We start from the raw sequence: 27,903 nt of genomic DNA on the forward strand, positions 1-27,903 counted from the left end.
AGTCAAGTGTAATCATGTTACTTTTTAAGATACTTCTCCTTTAGATTTTATACCACATGACACATTTGTGATAGTCAGAATCACGTGATCCGTAGGGGAAAGATCGGGTAAAAGATGTGCAATCTCACATTATCTGGAGAATGTCAAGTGTGATGATTCTAAGACTGTGTAGGTATGAGAATACACCGTTGAAGATGACTTAAATAGATTGATGGGTACTACGTATGTCAACAAGATGCATTTTCTTTTCAGTAGCCTATCACTTGAGAACTCCAAAGTTAACCGTGCTTGACCTGAAGTAGTCTCATGATGGGTGGCCTCCTGGAAAGTTTTCCCAGGAAGCATGCGAGTGAGGACAAAGCACGCTGGAAAGACTCGTATTGGTTTGTAGGACTAGTTGTCATTTTAGAAAGCAGTCATAATGACGTGGAACGTTACACCATTTACATGAGAAACTACAAGTATATACATTTATAGATTTATACAATTTTGAACCTCATTCTTTTTAATAATAGTTTGACACTCAATTTCAAACAATTACAAAAAGAATCCTTTGTTTTGTAATGTGAAAAGAAAATGGTACTGTTAGCTTAATAGTTTGAACTTTTCTCTCCACATCCACAAACTTAGTGTTTCACAGAAGATCAACAATGAAAATCCAAACTACTTTTTACTTTACTTTTTACTAAATTTGAGTTGAGATTGTGGTAATCAATTTCTTTTCTTAATTATAAAATAAAAATTCTCATTTGTAATTATTATCCTCATAATTTTAGTTTGATGACGTGGCAATCAGAAATGATAAGTGACAATGCATGGTTAGTAAAATAGCACAATAATAGTCAATAAATGTGTTGGCTCTTCGGAGTTGTGATAAAGTGATCTGACCGATCTGATAGAATTTCTGTCCGACCGGTGAAGATTTTTGACTGACCAATCAAGTGTTTTGCTAGACCAGAGATGTGTCATGCTAGACTAGAGATGTGTCATGTTAGACCAGAGATGTGTCATGCTAGACCAGAGATGTGTCATGTTAGACCAGAGATGTGCCATGCTAGACCAGAGATGTGCCATGTTAGACCGGTGGAGTGCATGGCCGACCGGTGAGGTGTTTAGCCGACCAGTGGAGTGCATGGTCGACCGGTGAAGTATTTGGCCGACCGGTGGAGTGCATGACCGACTGGTGAGGTGTTTGGCTGACCGGTGGAGTGCATGGCCGACCAGTGAGGTGTTTGGCCGACCGATGGAGTGCATGGCCGACCGGTGGAGTGCATGGCTGACCAGTTAGGTGTTTGCCCGACCGGTGGAGTGCATGGTCGACCAGTAAGGTGTTTGCCCGACCGGTGGAGTGCAGGCCGATCAGTGAGGTGTTTGGCCGACCGGTGGAGTGCATGGCCGACCAGTGAAGTATTTGGCCGACCGGTGGAGTGCATGGCCGACTAGTAAAGTATTTGGTCGACCGGTGGAGTGCATGGCCGACCAGTCAGCTGTTTTGGCCGACCAGTCGAGTGTTTTGGCCGACCAGTCTTTCTTCAAGGAGTGAAGTTGGCCGACTAGACAGATCGTCGTTATGCAAGCGAAGTTCCAGTAACAGCTTCGGCTAGAATTAGTCATACCTACGCAGGAATCTCTCAGTTTATCCCAAAGAAGTCTCATATTGTTGTATTTTAAATGTTATTATTAATTAAATATTGTGAGAGTAACAGAAATGACCCGGTCAAAGAAAATAACTGATGTACGATTCATGAGCCTATAAATAAATGGCTCATGGCATCATTTTGGGGGATATGATCTTTTTAGACTGAGAAAAACTCTCTAGTTTGGCGACTTTGGGACTGTTACTTGGGGTATTCTTGGGGCATTATCTGAGAGAGTTTAGAGAGAGAAACTATGTATTTTTCTACTTACACTTAAGAAACTCAGTTGGCTCAAGTTTATCTGATCTTAAGTGTATGATATATATTACAACTACAAGTGGATTAGGCTATTACTAATAAATTGGGACTGAACCACTATAAAATTATGAGTGTCGTATTTTTCTCTTGAAGGTTTATTGTAGTTTTGACGTCTACTCGTTGTTGGCCAAAATCGTGGTCAACAGTAATTATTTGTTGAGTTGATATTAATAAAAATTAGAGAAAATCGAAAATTCAAAATAGTATAAACTCTAAAGTTATAGATTTTTCTTGCCAATAAGATCACTCGTATCAATATCTCTACTCTTTTCTTCAAAATATATCCCTAAAATTCTACTAATTCTACATTACATTATACTATACACCATATTCTTTATTTATTTTTTCTTAAAATTATTTAAATATTATATTTTTTAAAATTTTTTACTCATAAAAAAAAAAAAGGTTAAAAGTGTATAATGAAAGAGAGGAGAGATAGTGAGAAATTAATTAAAAGAGATAATGACAAATTTGAAGAAGCTACATGTAAATGTAGAGATGCACTGTTGTTGTTAAAAATATATATTTTTTACCTCATATGGAATGGTTATTTTGGACCCTTCTCTATATTACATATAACTATTTTACATCATCTGATGGGATGCTCTATGGGGTTCTTTTGTCTGGTCAAAAATTGGGACTTGAGTAGACTGTTAGTCTTGTGGGTCAAACTTCTTTATTAGATTTAGACTATTAGCTTAGTTGGAAAAAAGTAAACAAGTTATGGAGACCATTTCTTCTATGACATAAGGATTTTTAAGGGGAAATTCTTAGAAGTTAAAAGATCAAAAGTAGTTTTTTATTCCATAGAAAGTAATCATAAGGAACTATTGGTAGTTTTAATTCTTCTAAGCAAAGAGAGTTGAAAGTTCATCATTAGATCCTATAAGAAGATTAACAAGAATATGCTTTTGACTTTTTGACTCAATAATGTCACCCAAATCTCCATCTTTGAATTAGAGAAAAAAAAAACAAGTTTTATTGTCAATTGATATGAGTTTTTGCATGGACTAAATCATACCAAAATCATCTAAAAAACATGCTAATCAACAATCTTATTGATTGATTTGAGTAGAAGGGTGTATTGTAATCTTATCAGTACTCATAGGAAACAAACATATTTTGTGTCATTAGGAAGAAGTGACTTAAATTGATTTGAGCAAAGAGACACAGAGATAGGCTGGCATAATGGGGGCCTCACAACTGATTAAGAAACTCAAATAAATAAATAAAAAAAAACAGGACAAAATCATAAAGAAACCAAACAGGGAAAAGGAAAACTCAGAAACCAAATGTCACCTCTAATTGTCCATAATGGTATTAATAAGGATGAGGTTCCATGTGAGTTTATCTTCTTCCTTTTTTCTCTTTGCAAAGACTCGATTGGGCCTACCATAACTTGCTTTCCTGGAAAGAAAAAGGTGAAAAAGAAAAGAAAAGAAAGAAGAAAAGTTATACAGAAAGAAAATAACAGGTCATATACAAAGAAAGAAAGAAAGAAGGAAATGGAGGAAGAGAAGAAGATGATGATGATGGTGCCTACTACCAGTACTAGCCCAGAAAGCCCCAAAGACGAAGCCACTAGCCCAAGCTGGAAACTTTATGAAAACCCATTTTATAATTCTCATTCCCATCATCATAATCATCACCATCATCGTGATCGTGATCAAACGCTGCAAAAACAGCACCAATGCCAGAGCAATAGTAATAGTGCAAACAAGAACCTTCAGTGCCTTCACCTTCCTCTCTCGGCGAGAAAGTTAGCTGCTTCTTTCTGGGATCTGACCTTCTTCAGGCCTGTAATGGAGTCCGAGCTCGACCAGGCCCGAGCCCAGATCGCCGATTTGAAAACTGAGCTCGAGTACGAACGCAAGGCACGTAAGAAGCTGGAGTCGATGAACAAGAGGCTGGTCAAAGAGTTGACCGAGGAGCGTAAGGGAAGAGAGGCCTTGGAGAAAATGTGTGAAGAGATGGCCAAAGAGATTTCCTTCGAGAAATCGGAGATTGTTAGGATGAGGAAGGAGATTGACGAGGAGAGGAAGATGATGAGAATCTCTGAGGTTTTGAGGGAAGAGAGAGTTCAGATGAAGTTGGCCGAGGCCAAGATTTTTCTCGAAGAGAAGCTTTTGGAGTTTGAAAGCTCTAAGCCAATCCCACCTGAGATTCCCACTAAGGCTGCTGTTAGTTTCTCGGGAAAATTTAGACAGTTGGTATTGGGTGAGAGGGAAAAATCAGTTACCAATAGTGATAAACTCAATCGGGTCGATTCAGTGGCCTCTTCAAAATCATTCTTTGGTCATGAAAAGTCATCGGCTTGTACCAACCAAGACATTGATTTTGTATCAGATATATCATCAAGGTCAGTATTGAGTGAGAATATGAATAGTTCTGCTGGTTTTTCATCATCGTCTTTACCAATTTTCCAACGAAAATCAGCCTCACCAGAAGCTGAAAATCCTCATATAAGGAGAGGCATTAAAGGGTTCGTCGAGTTCCCAAGAGTGGTTCGAGCAATTGGATCGAAACATAGGCATTGGGGTACCAAGTTGGAGTGTCAAAAAGCTCAGCTAAGGATTCTGCTTAAGCAAAAGAGTCCTATTGGGTCTAATAGTCTTGTTATGAGTTAAAACATTTTGATCAATTTCTTCTTCTTTCTTCGTACAAGGCTTGATTTTTCTTTTTTGATCAAATCTGTAATCTTTTCTTGATAATCTTTTTTGGATTCTTAATTTCTTTAGCAGGGTGACAAGTGTATGTGTACTAAATCTGCATATTGTTCTTGAGAAACCACTAGAACTATGGAGTACATATGGTTGAAGTTTGTGTTGTATAAAAGTTTTTATGATTTGGTGTAGTCATTATTAATTTATATTTAAAAAGTTGACATTCTAATATATATTCTATTGAGATTAAAATTATTAAAGTTTTGTGTAGTGTAAGTCACTGAACATGTGCATATTCATGATGTTTTTGGAAAGGAAAAACTAAAGAGTGTAGTGGCAAGCATTTAGTGCATTAAATTTTACTGTCCAAAAAAAAAGTTATTAAGTCCCTATTAAATAAAATTTATATCCTATACTAATAGGAATGGCAATAGATAAGATTATGTTTATTCTACAATCCTATTTTATAAAAATAAAAACTCTAAACAATGCAAGAGAACACTATAGTAACAAGTAATATATAGTGAAAAGTATTGTTCCCATAGAAAACTTATCGCTTTGTTTTGTGTTTTGTGTAGTTGAGTTGTCTTGAAAAGTGTAGAGGGACTTAAAATTGATGTTATATTAAACTCTTGTGTACAAAAGAATTTACTTTACCCTTAAAATACATGTTGGACTTACAAAAATTATTAACTTTACTCCTTAAAATTTAAACCAAAAAAAAGATTTAGATTCTTATTCTCATATTTATTTTACCGCATACCAAACACCCCTAAATATTGTTAATTGTCTTCTTGTTCTTATCCAAGTAATCAAAGAAAAATAAGTGAATTAAAATTTAAAGGAACTTAAACTAAACAATTAATAAGATTTAAGAGAAACCAATTTTTATTGAGCATTTTATTTAAACATAATTATTCTCGTTTAATCTCATTTCCCAATGCTCATGCATTGGCAACTTATGTTAGTTTTATAGGAGAGGGTATTTGGGTAGATTCCAGCCCCGTTTCTTATATTATCCCGCAAGAGTTGATTCTTCTCGATAATAAAAGCATTATTCCTAAAAAAAAATCTACATTATCATATTATTTTATCTATAAAATATTAATATAAAAAGTAAAAAAAAAAAGTTATTACGTCGTCGCTACAATATGGCACTATATATGGTGGAACATGCTATCTCCAACCAACGGTATATACCACAGCATTCATCATATTTGCTGTTTTTTACTCCTCCAACCCACAGCAAAGATCACTGCATATATGCTGAATTGTTACAGTATCCCAACATATATGCTGGGTACTGTAGCTACGGCATATATATATATATTTTTAATAATCTTATATATATTATTTAAGTTTAAAATTAATAATCTAATAATAAAAAGTATTTAATTATGTAAAAGAATAATAATATAATAATGAATAATATATTTTTTGGTGTAACTTTTAGTGTTGTGATTAGAATAGGAAAAAATAAGATGCTGAAATTTTATCATATTTGGTGATAGTGCAACGACAAATATAGTGTTATGGTTGGAGATGGCCTAACATTTCAGTAAAATAATAGAATATTTGCAGTCCGGTTGAGTGTGATATAGCGTTAAATCAAGACCGAAATAGTGAAATGGTTATGTGTTGAAGTTGTTCTAAAGTCATTCAAAGATCAAAACACACCCCAAGTGCATATGCCTAGTTGCCTACTTGGTTGAATGTTCTTGACCATGCTGCCATAACCTAAGCTAAGAGAAGATCTTTCTATCTCATCTCAAGTCGATCTTAACAGTTAGCGTGTTATTTTCTATTGAATATGATGGACCACAAAATGGTCCAATAAATTCTGTCTAGTTTAGTAATATGCCTACTTGCCCTATCACTCTATATATATTTAACCTCCTTTGTAGGAAATCTCCCAAAAAAAAAATTCTGAAACTTCTCTATCTTTGAACCCTGAAAAAATCTATGACATAAAACAAAATCTTTGTGAGATTTACCAACAATAAATGTTGGTTTAAAATTTGTCACATGTGTATGAGAAATTGGAGTAAAATTCAGAAGAAAAAGTGCTCTAGTAATAGTAAATCATGCATAGATATTTATTATCTTCAGAAGCATAAGGGTTTTCCTTTTGTAGCTCAGATTACTCATTTGACATTGCAAAAAGGGAAGAAACTACAATTATTTACATAATAAGATATTTTGCAAATTATAAATAGTGTTTTATTGCATTATATTTTCTTTATAAAAATAAAAGCATCTCAAATATTTGATGCATTGCTAAAATATAGCTACTTCAACAAAATATAAGATCAACAATAAATACTTAATTATTATTTTTTTTGTTACTAATGATTATTATATTATTATTTTTAGTATCTAATTTATTATTGGCATTAAATTAAATGTAGAAATTTTTTTATATTTTCAACAAAATATCAAATGATCATTAATTAAAAATTCAATTTTGCATCAATTATATATATATATATATGTATTGGAGCATAATTGTAAAAATTAGGCTAAATATAATATTTATTAAATTTTTGTAGCACAATATTTGCAATATCTTATTTAAAAATATGATTAAAAGAATGAACCAAAAACACAATCATACCTTATGGTAAGAGCTTTCATGGCATAACACCCTGGCATCTATTCTATACACAAAATGATGCTACTTTTTGGTTTTGAATAATTCCTTTTCTGTATATTGGCACCTCAAGTGATATAAAGATACCCCAATTAAAAATTTAATAAATAAAATTTAAATTTAAATAATATTTGGGGTTTTCAACTTTTTCTAATGTGCCGTTTAAGTCTCCAAACTAATAAGTTTTGCATTGTTTTTGTTTGACAAGTAACCTATAATATCCCCCCCCCCCCCCCCCCCCCCCCCCCCAAAAAAAAAAAACATACAAAATCATTAACAACAACAACAACACTCGTCAACATTAAACACATTACAAATATTTATCGTAGAATACATGGAAAATACTATTTTGGCCTCTGTATTTATTCCGAATGTGCGATCGACCCCTATATTTTATTAAATGACAATTTAGATCCCGTATTTTACAAAATAGATCAAAATAGTACCATAAACCCAATTTTTATTAAAATATTTTCAGTTATAAGATCAATTATTGGGTTATTGGAGATGCGATGAGTTCACAAAAGCAGAGAAGGTGGTCGAGGAGCTAAGAATGAAATATTATATTTGAAAATATTTTGATCAAAATCGGGTCAATGGTATTAGTTTGATCCGTTTTGTAAAACAGATGGTCTGAATTGTCATTTAATAAAACATAAGGGTCAATCAAATATTCAAGAAAAACACAGAGGTCGAATTGGTATTTTCTCTAGAATATATATTAAGGTATATCAAATGGAGTTTTAGATTTGGAACCTCCTCTTGGAAGATCATTATGGGAGATGACTTTAGAATATTGGTTATCACTTTTTTGAATTTGATAGTAGTAACTGGTTATTATTTCATCAAAATCTATATATGACATAATAACTGGTTACTCTTGTTTTTTTTACAAGTTTTTATCTTGGTAACTAGTTAGTATTACATATGCCAAAATCTTTAAAAGAAAAAAAATTATACAGTACGGTTATCAGTTTATAGAGTAGTAATGGTTACTAATCTACCAAAAAGTTCGAAAACTCTATGCATTACCTAGTTACTTTTTTTCTTTACTTAGTTTTCATAGAGGTAATCAGTTACTAGTCTGTCTCCAAAAAAAAAAAGACTGGTTCGGTTTTGAAAAAGGTAACCAGATCTACCAAAATTTGAAAGAAAAAAAAATACAGTAACCAGTTAGAATTTATTTATTTTAGACAACGTATAAATTACAAAATCTTAGTTTATTCCATTAGAGTCATTTTCTAATATAAAATACTACACATATAGTAGCAACAATATTTATATATAATGTAAATATAAAATATTTATATCCATTATCTAAATTTATATAATTTTATGTGTAAAATGTTATATTAGAAAATGGCTCGTCCAAAGATTACAACTTTGACCTAATCAATTTCTTCAACAAACCTTCTTGGAACTGTAGAACCTGCACATTATATAAATATTTATACATATATATATATACATATACATATACATATATGTATACAACATAATCAAAGTAACCCCCTTTTGCAATAATAATAATTATTATTATGCACTAGTATTTTTTGTTGTAGAAGTAGTGTAAGGCAACTACAACTTTACTATTACTCTTGTTCAATAACCTTATGACGATGGATTACTTCATATGGAAAAAAAAGTAAGTCACATTAAGACTTTTAACAGCTAATGACAATTCTCAAGGTGGGATTTATATGTTTATAAAAATATAATCTTATAAAATAATGAACTAGTAAAAAGTAATAGGATAATTCTAAAAAACAGAGGAGATTGCGATTTGTGACTTGGAGATTCTTCTCTCCAGCATTAGCTGGCGCCATGGCAGGGAGAGGGAGACCTCGGAAGGGAGTGAAGAACACTAGCAGGAAAGGAAAAGGGCCTCGTTCTTCTGATCCAGTGAAGAAGACGAAGGCAGTGGCGGAAATACTGGGTTATGATAAAATGGAATTTTCGGATGAAGCTAAAGAAGATGAGGAAGGAATAGCTGAGGGACCGTGTGAAGCACCTCTTGCTAGCAGAGGAGAGGAAAACGTGGAGGATCTAGAATTGCAAAAGAAGAGGCAAGAGATTCGCAAAGAATTCTCAGCTTGTATGTCGCTGGTGCAACAGAGGAAAGATGCGATGACTGGTAAGAATTGCTCTCCAATTCCGGTGAAATTTAATGGGCCTGTTATGGGGGAATTAGGAAGTGCTAGTGGGATACAAGTAAGAATTGAAAAGAAGGACATAGAAGATGAAGTTAATTACTGGGCATCCTCATTGGTTTGTTATGTGCTGGGGGCCAATCCTCCATTATCTGTAATGGATGGATTTTGCAGGAGAATTTGGAAGAACGGGGGAATAGATAAGATTGGAATGATACAACATGGTGTGTTTCTTATTAGATTCAATACGGAAGAACAGAGAGATGGCGTATTGCATGGGGGATACTTATTTTTTGATAAGAAACCTGTAATAATGAGACCTTGGTCAGCACAGGAGAACTATCTTCGTGAGGAATTGAAGACTATTCCTATATGGGTGCAAGTCTATGATCTACACCTAAAATATTGGGGTACAAAATCAATGGCTAAGATCTGAAGTACACTTGGGGACTTATTACAGCTAGATTTGGCAACAAGGAATAGAGAAAAGCTTCTCTATGCTAGAGTGTTACTGGAAGTTAAAATGGATCAGGACTTCCCTGATCAAATTGAGTTCCTGAATGAGAATGATGAAGTCATAAAGATCAACCTCTATTATGAGTGGAAACCAAGTCAGTGCATGAAGTGTAAAGGCTTTGGTCATATCCAAGAGGATTGCAAAAAAGAAGATAAACAGAAACAAAAGTGGATGCCTAGAGTTCAAGTTCCTCCAGCTATGAAGAAGCATACAGAGAAGCCAGTTCATAATGAAATAGTTCAAAGCAAGGAGACAACTCAAACCCGACAAGGAGTACCTGGTGCTAAGCAGGCAGATTCGGTAGCTTCTACACCTGTGAAGAATGCTTTTCAAGTGCTAGAGGGGTTAACAGAAGGAGAAATTCAGGTGGGACAAGTGTTGTGTGATTTAGGGGTCAATACGAGTGGAGGGGGAGTTCCTCCAGCCCCTAATGGATAGAGTAATAACATGGAATGTCAGGGGGATCAACAACCGCTTGAAGCAACAAGATGTTAGAAGATTCATTCAAAGTAAAAATGCGGGTTTGGTTGGTCTCCTTGAGACAAAGGTTAAGTCTCCTAGCTTAGGGGACTTATACCTAAATGTATTTTCGGGTTAGTGTATTACAACAAACTTATTCTATCATCCAAATGGTAGAATAATTTTAGCTTGGAAAGCTAATTGTTTTAAAGTGAATATAGTTAAAGTAGCAAGTCAAATGATCCATTGTGGTGTTACTACAGTGGGTGGAGAAAGCTTTTGGGTAACGTTTCTTTATGCTTTTAATGATGCGTTGAGACGAGAGACCCTTGGATTATTTCAGGGGATTTTAATGCTGTTAGTAGTCCAGAAGAGAGAATAAGTTTCAAAGGAGCTACCAAAGATTTCAAAATTTTGAAAAATCTTACTGAAGAGTGTGAGCTTGAAGATGTAAAATACAATGGTAAGTTCCATACGTGGAACAATAAACAAGATGGAGTTGATAGAGTATATGCAAAGTTGGATAGAGTTCTTGCAAACCAAAGCTGGGTGGACAAGTACAGTAGTGCAGAAGTCACCTATTTTCTAGAAGGGGAATATGACCATTGTCCAGGAGTGCTTACTGTTTACCCCATGGCTCAAAGTGGGAAGAAACCTTTTAGGTTCTATAATTTGTGGTGCAATCATGAAGATTTTTTCAGGAGGATTGAGGATTGTTGGAAGGAAAAGGTTGAGGGGACTCCAATGTTCTCAGTGGTACAGAAGCTGAAAAAAGTTAAGAAGATGCTGAAGGAATTTAATAAAGGTGAATTTGGAGACATTTCAGTTGAAAATTTCAAAACGCTCCAGGATCTTCAGAGATGCCAGCAAGAATTGAGTTCGGATCCACTTAATCTAGAGCTGATTGCAAAGGAGACAAAAGTGCGTCAGCGACACAAGATTGCAGCTCAGAATTATGTGTCCTTGCTTTCTCAAAAAGCAAAAGTGGACTAGGCCAAAGATGGGGATGACAATACAAGCTTATTTCACAGAAGCTTGAAGAGGAAAAGAGATCAATGTAGAGTGTATGCCATAAGGAATGCTCAAGGGGAATGGGTAGATGATGTTGAAAAGGTAACGAAAGCTTTTGTGGATTTTTACTTGGAGCTATTAGGAGATGAATTAAAAGGGAGAAGGAAGGTAAATGCCAAGATTGTGAAGGAAGGGCCCATTGTTTCAGAGATTCAAAAGATGTTCCTCTTAAGACCGTACACTGTCAAGGAAGTTAAGCTTGCGATATTTTCCATTCCAGATTCAAAAGCACCAGGGCCTGATGGCTTTAACAGTGTTTTCTTCAAGAAATCATGGCATATTGTAGGAAATGAAGTCGCTGAAGCAGTTATCTCATTCCTCCAATCAGGTGAAATACTGAGAGAAATAAATAGCACCACACTGACTTTAGTTCCAAAAGTTCAGTGCCCAGAATCAGTGGCAGACTTTCGGCCCATTGCCTGCTGCAACGTGCTATACAAAGTGGCAAAAAAAGTGATTTGTGCAAGGTTGAGAACAATTCTTCCTCATCTTATCTCTCAGAACCAGGGAGGGTTTGTCCATGGGAGGCATATTGCTCATAATATAATGGTGTGCCAAGATTTGGTCCGCCATTATGGGAGAAGTAATTGTAAACCTGCTTGCATGATCAAACTGGATTTGAAGAAGGCTTATGATACTGTTAGCTGGAGTTTTTTGGCAGAAATGATGGAGGCACTTCAATTCCCACCTCAGTTTATAAAACTGATTATGGTTTGTATCAGTACCCCTAAATTCTCTATATTCTTTAATGGTACATTACATGGTTACTTCTCCTCAAAAAGAGGCCTGCGCCAAGGAGATCCTATGTCACCGCTGTTGTTTGTGTTGGGAATGGAATATCTATCCCGAGTCCTCAAGAAAGGGGCTGCTATGGATACATTTAAATTCCACCATAGATGTAAGCCATTAAAGCTTACACATTTATGCTTTGCTGATGATCTATTATTGTTTTGCAATGGAGATGTTCAATCTATTATGGTGCTGTTAAGGTGCTTTAAGAGATTCTCTTTAACATTGGGGCTTCAAGCTAATGCAAGCAAATCGGCAATATATTGTACAAGGATGGAGACTCATGATGTTCAGCAGATACTTGATACTTCTGGTTTTGTTCAATCAAAGTTGCCACTTAAATACTTAGGCATCCCAATTTGTGCCAAACGAATCTATAGTGTGGAATGTGAAATCTTAATAGAGAAAATGGTTGCAAGAATTCGGGTTTGGGGCTCTAGGCATATTTCATATGCGGGGAGGGCTACTCTAGTAAACTCGGTTCTCGTAGCTATTCACTCATATTGGGCTCAAATAATGGTGTTGCCGAAGAAGATTTTAAAAGCCATTGATAAGATCTGTAGAGATTTTTTATGGCATGGTTCAGCGGGTTACAAGTCACCTGGTTTAGTAGCTTGGAAGGAAGTTTGTCAACCGAAAAAGTTAGGAGGTTTGGGTTTTCGGTGTTTAGAGGAATGGAACATAGCAGCCATGGGTAAGTATGTTTGGGCCTTGGCTCAAAAGCAGGACAACTTGTGGGTGAAATGGATTCATGAAGTCTATTTCAAAGGTTCGAATTGGAGGGAGTATAAGATCCACCAAGATTCGAGTTGGTATCGGGTGAAAGTGATAAAGGTGAGGGATCAAATGCTGAATTGCTACACACAAAATCAGCTGGAAACAATGAAATACTCAGTTAGAGATGTCTGTAACAAGATGTTTTTGAAGACAGGAAAGCAAGTCTGGTATGCCAATAAAATATGGGGGAGATATAGCATTCCCAAGCATCGAATAGTGGCTTGGATTGCAGCTTGGAATAGACTTAAAACATGGGATAGAGTCTTCGGTTTGGGAGATGTAGTTTGCTATCTCTGTGGAAATGAGCAAGAAACTCATGACCATTTGTTTTTTCGGTGCACTTTCAGTAAACAATGTATGGAGCAGCTGATGCTTTGGATCGGTATAGGGTCAAATCAATATCGATTCAAAGGGATCTTGAACTGGATAAGAAGGTGCAATCACAGCCAGCTGCAGAAGGACATATACATCCTATTTTTTAATGCGTGTGTGTATATGGTGTGGAAGAATAGAAACAATGTTTGTTGGCACAGTAAAGATGAGTGTATAAAGAGTTTTGTGATGAGAGTAAAGCAGGTTGTAAGTATTAGAATTAAAGTTTTGAACATTAAAAAAATTGGTGAGAAAGATAGAGCCTCGTTTCAACATTTAGTTGGAACTGCGAGTTGATTTTGTTTCAGGGAATTTTTTCCTTGTTTAGTCTTCATTGTACAGTGTTGAAGTTGGAATATACAAGCTCTTATTTACCAAAAAAAAAAAAAGTAATAGGATATTGTTGTATATGTAATGCTTTTTGGCTAAACAAGAATAGACTTCCTTACTATTCAGAATGAAATATTCTCACGTTTATAATTTAATATTGTTGTCTAAGCAAAGAGCATGCACAGATAATTTAGAAAATTAGACAATAAAAAATTAAAATTTTAAGGATAAAACATTAAAAGCCCAATTTCATCCCACCAAAAGAGAGTACACCTAAAAAAAATAAAAAATAATTAGTATCAAATATTAAATAATGATAATAGCAATATTAAAGATAAGTAAGACTTATCTGTGAAATTATATTCAAAATATAATAATAATCACAATAAACAATATCTAAAATAAAACCAACAATAAAAAATTTAAAAATCAAAGGAAAAAAATATAATTGAATAATATAAAAACAATTATCAAATTAAAACGATTAAAAACAATAATAAAACATATAAAATGATAACTAAAGTTTCTAGAGATACAGGACATATTTTCATATATTTACGAATACATATATGAGAATTTTTTTATAGGGATTTCATTTTAAGTCTTACCGGTAGGGATCTAAGTGTTTACAACCTGTGAACAATTTTCGGCGCGATTTTTTTATGACCGTGTATATTGTAGCTATTTAGAGCATCCTGCAAATTTTCAGAAAATTCCAAATAGTTTACAGTACCGAAAACTAGGTTCAACAAAAAAAAAAATTAGTCACGCGTGCAACAACATGTTTGACCCAAGTTTTCAGTACTGTAAACTATTCGGAATTTTCTGAAAATCGCATTGATGCTCTAAATAGCTACAATATACACGGTCATAAAAAAAAGTCGCGCCGAAAACTGTTCACTGGTCGAGAAACACTAAAAGCCCTACGATAGAGCTCTTTTTGAAGGAACTACCAAAAATTTCCTAAATATATACATATATATATATATATGGGAAACCAAATATTTAATTAAAAATTTCAATCTTATATAATTTGACACATTTGTGTGAAGAAAAATATTGCCACATTTGGTATAAATTCCACTAATCTTAATCCAAAATCAGGGGCCAAACATACTCAACAGCACTAGATACATTTGGCCAGAATCTAATTAAATTTACAATAAACATACTTTCATATTCTTTATTTGCTAGTTGGGTTCTTCCCATTATAAATAGTAATCTAGTAACTTAAATTAGCCTTATTAATTTCTAAAGAAAAACATTTTCACATTTTAATTAATTATTGAAATGAACTTTGTGAGAAGCAACGAACCAAGACTTACTACTACGAGTTTCAAAAAAAAAACAAAGAAGCTAAAGAGTATATATATAAAAGAGACAATTATCATGTATTCTTTAGTGTTCTCGATTTGTGAATAGTTTTCGGCACAACTTTTTTTTATGACTGTGTATATTGTAGTTATTTAGAGTATCCTGCAAATTTTCAGAAAATTCCGAATAGTTTATAGTACCAAAAACTAAGTTCAAACATGTTGCTTTCCACGCGCATAAAAAAATTAGTCATGCGTGCAAGAACATGTTTGAACTTAGTTTTCGGTACTATAAACTATTCGGAAATTTCTGAAAATTTGCAAGATGCTCTAAATAGCTACAATATACACGATCATAAAAAAATCGCACCGAAAACTGTTCACGGGTTTAAAATACTAAGAGCTCCACCGGTAGGGCTTAAAGTAAAACCCCACTAGGAGAATTGTTATATATATAAATATAGGAAATTTCTTTGGTAGGGCTCTCAGTGTTTCTCGACCAGTGAACAGTTTTCGGCGCGACTTTTTTTTTGTGATCGTGTATATTGTAGCTATTTAGAGCATCAGTGCGATTTTCAGAAAATTCCGAATAGTTTACAGTACCGAAAACTTTGTTCAAACATGTTGTTGCACGCGTGAATAATTTTTTTTATGCGCGTGGAAATCAACATGTTTGAACCTAGTTTTCGGTACTGTAAACTATTCGGAATTTTCTGAAACTTTGCAGGAAACTCTAAAAAGCTACAATATACACGGTCATAAAAAAATCGCACCGAAAACTGTTCACGGGTTTAGAACACTGAGAGCCTAACGGTAGGGCTTAAAGTAAAACCCAACTAGGAGAATTGTTATATATATATAAATATATATATATATATATATGTGTGTATGACAGTCACTATAGCATAGCTGTAAAGGGTCACAAGTAATAATCCCATCTTCTTTCATATTCTACCAGCTATTTGTGCCATTTTTGCTATAGTTGTTCAAAATTGTACCAAAATGAATATCTCTTTTTTTAGTCCTTTAGATATTGAATGAATGAATAAGACATGGAGTGTAAGTGAAACTTATTATAGGACACCTTTATGGTACACCACCACTACCACCACCACCATCTCCACCACCATCTAATCTCAAAAGCATTTCTTTGTAGCATAATACACCTTATAATTGCAACATATATCTGAAAATGTACTTTCAAATATTACTTTTGGTCGAGTTGACACATGGTGATACCCATAATAATCTTGCCTTCTCCAACATCTTCTCAAAGAAGGAATTTAGGGTTAGGGCATTTGTGAAAGCGGCTACGGCTACGGTATTCTCATTTTTTTTTTTGGAGGTATCCGCTTTTTTTCTTTCTATTTTTGGTATATAGGTCAGTTGTAATCTAAATTTTTTATATGGTGGTGTATATTGTAGTTATTTAGGGTTTCCTATAAATTTTAAATAATTTAGGATACTAAAAATAAAGTTTCAAATATCTTATTTTACATGCGTATAAAAAAAATAAACACGTGTGCAAAAGACTATTTAAATTTGAATTTTGACACTTTAAATTATTCATAATTTTTTAAAAAATTTGCAGAATATCCTAAATAGCTACAATATACGTTACCATATAAAAAATTTTGGGTTACAACTGATTCATATATCAGAAATAGAAAAATGATGTACTGATGCGTCCATAAAAAAGAACATACCTTAATTGCTCCCTATATAAGTATATTTATATATTTTTTTAAAAAAAATTGAGTTTCGAATTTCGAATTAAACAGATTGGATCAGTTTTAGCCACCCAAAGTTAATTTTGTTATTTTTTGGATCCAACAAACTCGATCCATCGAACTTGATAGATTTTCATATTTTTCAAGCTTCATATTCACCCCTACTCCTCTCTATCTCCTCTTTATAAATCAATTGAGTTTAAACTCGTAAACATTTCCATTTTCATCTACCAAATAAAATCACCAACTTTTTCTTAAAGAGGTTAAAGTAGTAGGATGTGTGTGGGGCTAAACTACTATTTGTATTTTAACTAACTATATATGTTAGATTCAAATGGATGGGGATTGTGTGGTAAGAAACAAAACCCTTGAAACACTTTTAATTTTTATCAATTAAGTCTTTATTATAAGGTATCTGTATATCTCTCATTACTAACTTAATTGAATTATAATTAATGAATACAACTAAATTAATTAAGAAATTATAGTGTTTCATTAGTTTTTATTTTATTTTTTTTATTGTCTCAATATGATTTCTATTCTATGGTCCCATTCTTTAGTGAGTAGTGTAAGTTTCAATTTACCTCCCATGCTCAGCTGGCAACCACTGATCTATTATGGGAAAATGTATGGCCATGCCTAGATTAACTCCAATACATTTCCACTAGTCAACATCATACACATAAAATTAGTTATATACTCATATATATATATATTTATATACACTCATAAAATAATATACATATTCATGCTAGGGATCCACTTAGAAAACAGATCACGATAATCCAATTATTAGCAACTCATCATTCTTATTACGCTATCAAAACATTCTTTCTAACATAAGAAAAAACCAATATGTATAGTAGTTTTAGGCTCATAGTTTCTTGAATTACATGCTTTTTTATTATTCAACTATAAAATATGGTACAAGGGCAACTCCAACCGTGAACACTAAAATAATGTTGAACCAACATCAAAATGAGGTAATTTTAATACCATATTTTTTTCAATCCAATCATAACACTAAAAATTACACCAAAAAATACATTCAAAATTATTATATTCTTCACAGAGTACACATTATATTATCTTACAAATTAAATAATTTACATATATTTATAGGAAACGACTACAACGCATCTCTTTTTTTTTGCAACACCGGTGCAACCTTTTTCTATTTCGGCACCTGGATATATATAATCCCAAATTTTTTTATATGACGGTGTATATTGTAGGTATTTAGAATATCCTGCAAATTTTCAAGAAATTCTGAATAGTTTACGAAGCCGAAAACAGAGTTCAAACTATCAAATTTTACACGCATGCAATAGATAGTTTAGACCCTATTTCAGTACCATAATTTATTCAAAATTTCTTGAAAATTTGTAGGATGTTCTAGATAGCTATAATGTACCCCATCATATAAAAATTTGGGATTATAACTATTCAGGTGTCGAAACAGAAAAATGATGCACCGGTATTGTAAAAAAAAAAAGATGTGTTGTAGTCGCTCCCTATATTTATATATATAAAATATTAATATAAAACACAAAAACCAAAAAAAAAAATTGTTGTGGTCAATAGTGCCACATCAATAATGTCGTGACACTGTTCATGAACATCATTTTGGAGTCCCATTTAGAGTCTCATTAGAGTGATATATAGTGTAGGATCAACACCAAATTTGTATTTTGCAGTCCCATTGGAGTTGGCCTAAGTTTTTATGTGTAATTTTAAACTAATTGTTAAAAATATTACATAAAAAATTTAATTATTAATGATTAGAAACTTAATTGTTGTATTTCATAATTAGAGATTAGTTTGTTAAACCTAATATAATTCAAGTAACTTTTATACTAAACCATCCCTAAAAAATGAGCACTTAGTATCCAACACCATCTAATATTGGTTGATGCTCTTTAACACTAAATCTCATATATATAATATTTTAAATTAAAATATACGAGACTCAATATTAAATTAAATTAAACGAATAACAGTTTGTTGTGTTGTGTAAGAGCATCTTTAATGGAGTCTTAAAAAATTTATGCAATGCTATATTTACCAAATCTTACCAAAAATATAACTCCAATGGTATTCCAAAAATTGTGTCAAATTTTGCTGATGTTAAAAGTTGTGCCAAATTTGACCCATCAATACATGTTACTTTTTTATTTAATATATTGCAACTAATTAATGACCAACTATATATTATATTTTTTTTATTTTTTTAATGTCAAATTTTTTGGAGTACATAATTTCAATAATAAAAAATTAATTTTTATATGTTCTCAATAAATATTAAATAAATTATTGACTTTTTTATGTTAATTTACATTTTATACATTGGAGTACAATTACACAATTACAAATATTAGGTCAATATAACATTAAATTATATTTTGTATTAAATTTAGGGTTTATGCATTTTTAGACATTACCTGTTTAGACCCTGTGTTTTGACAAATTATTTTTTGGACCCTGCGTTTTCTAAAATAGTTCAAATAGACCCCTAAACCTGATTTTGATCAAAGTTTTTTTTTTAACTAAAATCACAAATAATCCGTCAAACTAATAACTCAAAACAAAAATACAGTAATTCTGTCTAATAACTGTATTGTTATATTCAATTTTTTGTTCATCAAAATTAGGTTTATGGGCCTATTTGAATCATTTTACAAAACACGAAGTCCAAAATGTAATTTGTCAAAACACAAAATCCAAACAAATAATGAGTCAAAAACACAGAATCTAAAAATATATAAGCACTTAAATTTATCACAAAATTTACATATTGCACTAGGAACACGGGAAGGAGGTGGTTATTCAATTACATTCTCCAAAAATGAAAGCAAGCTAAATTCAGCAAAGGGTGGGGTCCAAATCTCATTAAACTTAATAGAAAAACATATCTATTGAGGACCAAAATCCTAATCAACAAAATCTGGTTCATCATCATCATCACAATCTAGAGAGTGTTTGTTTCGTTTCACACTCTCTCTCTCTCTCTCTCTCTCTCTTAATAAGAGAGGAGCTTTGGTAAGAAAACCTGGTCCCCCACATCTTTACACACGAAACCAAAGTGGGGCCCAAATTACGGTTCCCAATGCAACGCACAGCATTTGTTTTCTAAACGGAGAGTGTCGGTCAATTTAGTCAAACGTAGCCGAGGCTACGTAAGACTGTGCCTACTGTCTCAACTCACAACCAATCACACACTCTCTTTGTGTCGAAAACACTAGAAGTCAAACCGGGCATCGGTTAGTTTTGACAAAACCCTTCTAACACTGTTGAGATTTTCTTTGACGTCAAAAAATTCTTTAGGAAAAAGAAAACGTTAAACTTAATGGACGAGAGAGAAAGAAAAGATAAAAGAATAGAGAGAGAGTGGACCTAAGGTTTGAGACTAATACTGGTTTTGTCTGTATTCCTTAGGAGGAACGAATGTTGGAAGCTTAGGAAGCAAAAAGCAAAACGCATGGTTGAAAATGGCGGCACCGCTTCATCTTATACCTCAAAAACCCCACTTGGTTCATCGACCTCAAACGGTAGTATTTAGAGAGAGAGAGAGAAAGAGAGAGCTTAAAGGTTCAAACTTTGGGCAAGTTCTTTAGGAGTGAGAAAGAAGTGAGCTTTGTTAAGAGTGTAGAATAGCTCGCGTGGGTTGTAATCAAGGGTTGTGTTGTTTTTATTTTTCTCTCTTTTTCTTTTTCCTTTTTGCTCTTTTGGAGTTCTTGGGTCGGATTGAATAGTGGGAAAGGTCTCAACTTTAAATTTTAATTTTTGATTTTGATTTTTTTGGTTTGGTGGGTTTGATTTAATGGGGACAAGAATTGGATTTGTGGCTTCGGAGAAGGGAGCAGAAAAAGAGTGTGATGTTGGGTTGGGTTTGAGGATGCAAACAAACGACACCAAATCATTAAGTAGTAGGAAGATGATGATGATGATGATGAGTCATCATCACCATCATGATAGTAATGAAGATGATGATGATGATGATGTTGTTGTTGACGATGAGCCTCCTCTTTACAACAATAGAGCTTTTGGTGAAGAGGGTTGTGCCCTTGGTGGCGCAGCTGGTAGAGGTGGTGGTGGTACCACTGCCGATGGCCGAAACGACGGTGGACCCAGCTTGTTTTGCAACACAAGCAACCATATCAACCACAACAACAATAGCAACCAAGTTGTTTCCATGGCCAATATATTCAACCTGGTTGGTTCAGATTCTGGCTCACTTCTCCCCAAGACTCTGCTCATCCCTAACTCTGAAACCTTCTACAACCCCTCTGGTAAAGTTATCAACTCGTTTGTTCATCTGGGGTGATGCTTTATTGTTTCTATTGAGATTGAAATGTGGGATAATTTTATTTACAGGAGGAATAATGGTGAATGCAAATGTTAGAGTTCCTTTTACAGCTGATCAAAGGCAAGAGCTTGAAAGACAGACCATGATTTACAAGTACATGATGGCTTCTGTTCCTGTTCCACATCAATTACTCACACCCTTTATCAAGAGCCCATCAAATTTTGCTTATTTGCACTCTAATCGTAAATTTTCTTCTGTTATACAGTACTTTTGTTTGTTCATCTTTTCTTTTCTGCTTCAACCGAAAACCCATTTCTGTTCACCACTTGTTTGAAAAAACGACTAGTTATTTGAAACTAACATTGTTAAACGACCTGGGTTTGTTTTTCTTTGTTTTCTTGTGTTTGTTTCGAGGGGTTAAAGGTGCTTTGGAGCTTGGGATGTCAAATAGCTCGGATCAAGAGCCATGGAGATGTAGAAGAACAGATGGGAAAAAATGGAGGTGCTCAAGAAACGTTATCCCTGATCAAAAATACTGTGAACGACACTCTCACAAGAGTCGTCCCCGTTCAAGAAAGCATGTGGAACTTCAATCCCACTTCTTCAACAACAATACCACCACAACCACCACCACCACCGCCACCACCAACAGCAACAACACTAGAAATCCATATTCAAAGCCTGACTTTCTAGACCACCAGAGGAAAAACCACCAGTCTCCATTTTCCAATTCTGTGGTCTCTAGTACTGCTACCACTACCTCATCACATGACCAACCTAGGTGTGTGAAATAACATTTCTTTGTTCTTTTCAGTAACACCCACATTTAATTCCAATATTCCATTTATTTGTGCTTGTTCTATCTACTGTCTCAATGCTGATGTGGGTCTTTTTTGTTTCCCCTATCATTTTCACCGTTGTTATTTGTCTGTAAATTAACGTGGCTTTCTTTTCTTTTTGTTTCTTTTGTCCTTTGACCCGTGAAGGAATATGGAGTGGTTCATGAATTCAAACCAAGAGTGGCAGCATATGATTCACGCCAAACAAAATGTTGATATGCCAAAGCAAACAAACGAGAGAGAAAGAGCCCTTGAGTTGTATAATAGCCAAGGTTTGCAGCAATCTCAGGGGCTAAATGACCAGTTTAGCTTATTGCTTGACCACAAGTTGACCCCTTTGGGAGGAGGAGTTATGGATTCTGATCAGACAAATAAAACGAGGCATTTCATTGACGCTTGGTCAACGGCTGAGAGAGACCATTTGAGTGAGATTTGTCACAGCAACAGATATTCTAACTCTTCAAACGACAAGCTGCCATTTTCTTCATCACTTGCTCTATCAATTCATGGTGGGAATAATCAAAGTAGTGAAGTGAGCCAAAATGCCCAAATGGGTTTTGGTTCTTTTTTGGGTTCAGGGAGAGAAAGCGAAGGAGATGTTTCTAAGTCGTCCCAGTGGATGATGATGAACAACCCAGTTTCATGGAGTGGTTCACTACCACCTGGTGGACCTTTAGCTGAAGCCTTGTGCCTTGGGATGTCTGGCTCTACACGACCACCGCTCTCTAGAGGCTCATCTTGAGCAGAAAAGAATGGAACTTTTGACTTCATTAGGAGGCAAAAGAATCAAAATCCCAATGTTCCTTTTTGATTCGTCTTCTTGCTTTTTTTTTATTTTATTTGTTTTCTGCATATAATCGGATGTTGCAGCCGTTTGCTCTCTTCATTTGCTTTTGTTTTTGTCACCATTTTATGTGGATTTTCAGCCTTTTCTGTTTTTGATCGGGAAAAGAAACTACTGTCGATTTTCAGTCTAAGTTCGTCTAGCTTAAATTATCTAAAGAATGTTACTGATGCACACTGACTTTTACTTTTGCAGGCGCACAATTTTCTTTTTCTTTTAAAATAGTGCTTGTTAGTTTAAAATGTCTTCTATACATTCCAAAAGTCAGTGTGTATATATATAGAAGGTAATATAATGGTACGGTAGTATATATATTATAACAAACACAATCACAGATTCACAGGCTAATTTCTTTATGCATAGTCAAGCAATGTTGGAAATGCCTCTTCTATTCTCAGCTTTCACTTTCAGCTGAAACCCTTGAATTAATGCAGAAAAAATTCAATCCAAAAGAGTTTAACTACTTCATAAAGAAGCAAAGCTAAGAGTAAATGCAAAGCTTAATTAAACACTTCTTTCAAATAGCACTGTTGTAGTAGTTATTATTCTATTTTATGACACCTACTACTACTGCCTACCCTACATTAGCACATTGATGAGAAATAACGTAAACCAAGAATTATGTATATTAAAATACAAGCGTAGTCCAAAAAAGGGTCACCATTTTTAGCTCAAATGAAACATGAAAAATCACTAGTTTTCAGTCTTAAAAAAGGTTCAAAAACAAGTTTGAGAATCATACGATGATAATATTGATTATAACGCTCCTTTTTTCTTCATTTTAACCATCTAAGATCAGTGGTCGAACATGGAGAAAGATCTCTACCAATAAGGCTCTCGGTGTAACAAGAAGACAAGCTCTCCATTCCATAAAACCCGTTCTGCACACTCTTGAAGCTGGGGCTCCTCAACTGCTGGCTAGTAGTTGTAGTACTACAAAAACTGCCACACCCGCCATTTCCAGCGGCGTCGTTTTGCAGCTCGAGAACTGGGTAATAGAGTCGTTTCTTGGCTGAACCACAGCCAGTGCCGCCTCCTCCACGTTGGTCTCTCTCAGGCGTGGAGGGCCTCTGTCTAGGTGCGCTGAGTGGGCGAGCACGAGCCTTGGCAGACTCGGTGGCCGCCATGTAATTTGGAACACTCCCAAAACGACACGTGGGGCCACTACCAATGTTCGGTGTGTGCGCCGCAGAGTAGCACTTCTCTTCTTTTGAGCACCTTGGGCTTGCCGAACGCAGTTTGAGTTTGAGGGGCTTTGGTTTCGAGGGAGAGGGAGTGGCTGGTGAGGAATATTGGCTGAAAGGGACTGTGTATTGGGCTCTGTGGATCGGAGATGATGATGAACTAATGTTTGGGCCGACATGTGGGCCTGGTTGTTGGGCTTTATGGGGTTGTTGATGATGAAGATGTTGCTTTCGAAAGTTTGGGACAGAGCAGGAAGAGAGTGACCCTGAAGTAGCAGAAGTGTCCACTTCAACTGTCCTTATAATATTAGTGTCCCTTCTCTGTTCACTTGTGTTTTCCCATTGTTTTGTGGCCATCCAACGGTCAAGCCATTTACTCCTCTCTTCTAGCTCCTCTTCGTTCCCAGCAGATGGGTTCTTCCCACTTCTCCATATCTGTAACAAAACAAAATATAAATAAGAGTAACAATACATACCGTACATCATTTCATAACTGATAACTAATATATTCTTTGTCTAGAATCCAATCCGAAACAAAACTACAATGCTTGGCCAAACATGGCTGAAGTGATCGTCATAGCAGAGACCTTATGAGAGAAAGCATAGGCAAGAGCCTTTTCACGTTTCAAAGAAGCTTCCTTTCGATTTTGTAGCTTGGCTTCAATATCCTCGTTCGTTTGAGGACAGTAATCCCAGTCATATTCTGCACCACGACTAGTCTCTCTTGACTGTGTTACGTAATAAGCATTATACACACATATATAGAGAGAGTTAATACACATTCGATCCATCAAGTTAAGAAGGGAAATAGTTTTATTATTTTCAAAGATAGTCTGATTTGCTTACTAGTGATAATCTATTTCGAATATCCTGAAGGTACGTCGAATCCCATAAGCTGCAGCTAATTTCATCGAACATTGACTTCCTACGACGACTACTACTACTACTACTCCCTTCGAGTGAGAGCCTCGCTCGTTGATGCCGTACCTGATCTTGAACTCGAACCAGTGCTTGCATGCATTTCAGTGTCAACTTAGCTTGTTTTCTCACGTTCTGTCCTCTAACCAAGGCTTGAAGCTTCACAAGCCCTTTAAGTGCACGTAGTGCTCTCCTTGCCTTAAAAAAAACAAAACAAAACCAAAAATCAAATACAATCACTTTTATAGATATATGTATATATCAGTTGGTAACTTACCAAGTAACCTCTGAAAGCTGTTTGAATGACTACAGCAGCGTAATAGTGTTCATTAATGGAACTCGAATGCCTAGTGAGCCTGACAATCTCCACCGCCGCTTGGGCCGTGGCCGCCACAGCCTCAGCAGCAGCAGCCGTGGCTGCAGCCACAGCCATTGCATGACTTTTTTCCGCAGCAACCATGACAGGGTTTAAATTTTTGTTTGACTTTGGCTCACGAGGCTCATCAATATGATGAAGAGCTGGCTTCCGGAAAAGCCATCTTCTTTTATCTCTCTTCTGTTTAAGAAAAAGAAAAATGAGACCTTTTTTTTTATATATAAACATATAAATTTGTATGATGTAATGTAGTATATATTGTTATACCTTTTCTTCTTCTTCTTTTTCTTCTTCAATTTCACGATTCTCGTCTCTTCTTCTGCAACTCTTTTTCCCATTATCATCTTTAGTTGGAGATCTGAAGACCCTTTTAACGACAGTCAACCAAGAAGTGGTAGTACCGGTCTTCTTCGCCATGATTAAAGAAACTAACTTTTTACAGTAGTTTACTTAATGGAAAAGAAGAAACAAGGAGAGAAGAAGTGATACTTTGATAGACTTATGTTAGTCCTTCACCATGATATAACTGATACTGATAATAATGAAAGAAAAAAAAAAGCCAGTAGTTGTTCCTTACAAAGACTCTAACTTTAACTTTTGTAATTAATTTCGTTGTTTGTTTTGATTGAGAGAGAATTGAACAGTGCCCGGTTGCTCCAATATAACTGCGGAGCCTTATATATATTTTTTTCTGGTATGAAAAACAACTAATGGGATTGTGTCAGATCCATTGAGAAAAACTATGTGAATAATGTTGCAATAATAGACACAACAAGGACAGAGAGAGAGAGAGAGAGAGAGAGAGAGAGATTTTAATGAATATCACAAGAATCCAAAGAAACAGTAAAACGTATGGCCAGGTCTTTTGGATTAATCTGGGTTTTATTTTCTCTTTAATTACACTACTGACCAGTTCTACTGGTTTCACGTGTTATGAACAGCAAAGGACGAGAGAGAGAGAAAGAGACAGAGCTTTATATGCATGCCTTGGTATAGTAACAGTATATATATATATATATGTGTGTGTGTGTGTCTGAGAGAAATGTAATGACAGAAAGAGATTAAAGTTTAAGCAAAACATGTATAAATATGAGTTGTTTATACGTATAAAATTCTATCTAAGACCTCGAAGACCACAAATGTTAACACAACCCAGCTAGTTGAGTGTGGAATCCCATTTTTGGGTAAGAGGAACTTAACAGAGTTGGGCTTCATTTTCCTATATGGTAGATTGGTCAAACCTATTTTGATTCTCTTCTCTTTTTTAACTTTTCGATAATGGTTACAACACCAAACATTAAAGCTAAAATGAAACAAATGTTTGTGTTTTTTTCTTTAATACATTATCCTGGACCTGAAACACAAGCTCCTCTTGAGCTAGTTATTAAGTTACTACTTTGGACCAAACCCTCATTCCAACTATTGAGCTGGCCCCTTTGTTTTGACATAACACAGTTACATAATAATACAAAAATATCACCATTTTCGCTAAACTATGTGTGGTTCAAATTATTTGGGTTTATAATGTTTTGTTTTATATTTGTACTCTATATTTTGATAAATTATCTTTTATCCTTTATATTTTGTAAATAGTTCGATTAGACCCCCTAAATCTGATTTCGGTCAATTTTTTTTGAACTAAAATCACAAATAATTAACTACACTAACAATTCATAATAAAAATACAATTATTCTGTCTAAAAACTGTGTTGTCATAATCAATTTTTCTTTTATCAAAATTAAGTTTAGGGTATATTTGAACTATTTTACAAAATATGAGATCTAAAAAATAATTTATCAAAATACACGATTCAAACAGATATTAGGATATCACAAAAGGTCAAAAAAAATATAAACCCAAAATATTAATCACAAGACTCATTAAATATGTGAATGATTAGTGACTAAACTATACATTAGTTACAACTTGTAATAACTTTTTTGTAGTCGTGTGTACACAAAAAGATAATATCAAAAAGTGGTAAGAAAACAAAATTGCATCATGACTTAGATTATTGAGAGTTGCTAAAGAGCATTACTGGTGCCCAACAACACAAGTAGGTGACATACTGCTATTAGTGAAATTCAATATCAGATCTCACTTATTTGAATTTAATAAGTATTATAGAGTATCGCTAATCAATCATGAGTTGACAATTCATGTGGCATTGAGCACCTTAAAATGTCAAATAACAACAATCTATATTATTACAATATGCTAAGCTTTATATAATAAATGAGGATGTGCTACCTTTGTCAAGGTGTCACTATCATCTACATATGATCCCCATGAGATTCATGAATTTTTTCAAAAATAACAGTCTATCATTAAGCTCAAAATATAAATTTCCCATTCCTGCCTTCAATGCTTTTTTTTAAAAAAAAATATTTTTTTGAGGGAATTATAATTGTTGTTTAATTAATCGATTCAAAACCATTACAAGCCAAAGAAAAAAAAAACAGTTAGCATTTAAAGTAACGCGTTCGCTATTTTATTATGATGAAGTTGAAGCCTAGCCTAAATAATTAATAATTAAATGGTTTTGGAAATAATGCATGAAATTTAGAATAATTATCAAGAATTGTAAAAAATATATATATATTAATGCCAATTCATTTAATGTCTTTTTTACTCTCACAAATCTCTTTCTCTTTCTCTC

The 27,903-nt window shown here is 34.3% G+C and overlaps 3 protein-coding genes across 4 annotated transcripts; 2 read left to right on the top strand and 1 right to left on the bottom strand.

Moving 5' to 3' along the window:
* Nucleotides 1-3,017: 3,017 nt before the first annotated feature.
* LOC133778709 (stress response protein NST1) lies at nt 3,018-4,809 on the top strand. Its single transcript, XM_062218716.1, has one exon. The coding sequence runs from the start codon at nt 3,248-3,250 to the stop codon at nt 4,580-4,582; it is 1,335 nt and encodes a 444-aa protein (XP_062074700.1). The 5' UTR covers nt 3,018-3,247; the 3' UTR covers nt 4,583-4,809.
* A 15,314-nt stretch (nt 4,810-20,123) lies between these two features.
* Nucleotides 20,124-22,951, top strand: LOC133778711 (growth-regulating factor 8-like). Its single transcript, XM_062218719.1, has 4 exons — nt 20,124-21,065; nt 21,151-21,324; nt 21,506-21,863; nt 22,069-22,951. Exons 1-4 carry the CDS (start codon nt 20,597-20,599, stop codon nt 22,661-22,663), a joined length of 1,596 nt encoding a protein of 531 aa, XP_062074703.1. The 5' UTR covers nt 20,124-20,596; the 3' UTR covers nt 22,664-22,951.
* A 417-nt stretch (nt 22,952-23,368) lies between these two features.
* LOC133778710 (protein IQ-DOMAIN 17-like) lies at nt 23,369-25,929 on the bottom strand. Of its 2 annotated transcripts, none has more exons than XM_062218718.1 (5): nt 25,511-25,929; nt 25,145-25,420; nt 24,796-25,065; nt 24,537-24,677; nt 23,369-24,384 (listed from the first exon to the last, which is right to left on the bottom strand). In XM_062218718.1, the coding sequence occupies exons 1-5, from the start codon at nt 25,658-25,660 to the stop codon at nt 23,542-23,544; spliced, it is 1,680 nt and encodes a 559-aa protein (XP_062074702.1). In that variant the 5' UTR covers nt 25,661-25,929; the 3' UTR covers nt 23,369-23,541. The 2 variants fall into 2 exon arrangements, with proteins under 2 accessions (XP_062074702.1, XP_062074701.1); XM_062218717.1 differs by having other exon boundaries at nt 25,145-25,423; nt 25,511-25,926.
* Between the last annotated feature and the right edge of the window lie 1,974 nt (nt 25,930-27,903).

The sequence above is a fragment of the Humulus lupulus genome, chromosome 5, assembly GCF_963169125.1.
Source record: "Humulus lupulus chromosome 5, drHumLupu1.1, whole genome shotgun sequence".
NCBI classification, from domain to species: domain Eukaryota; kingdom Viridiplantae; phylum Streptophyta; class Magnoliopsida; order Rosales; family Cannabaceae; genus Humulus; species Humulus lupulus.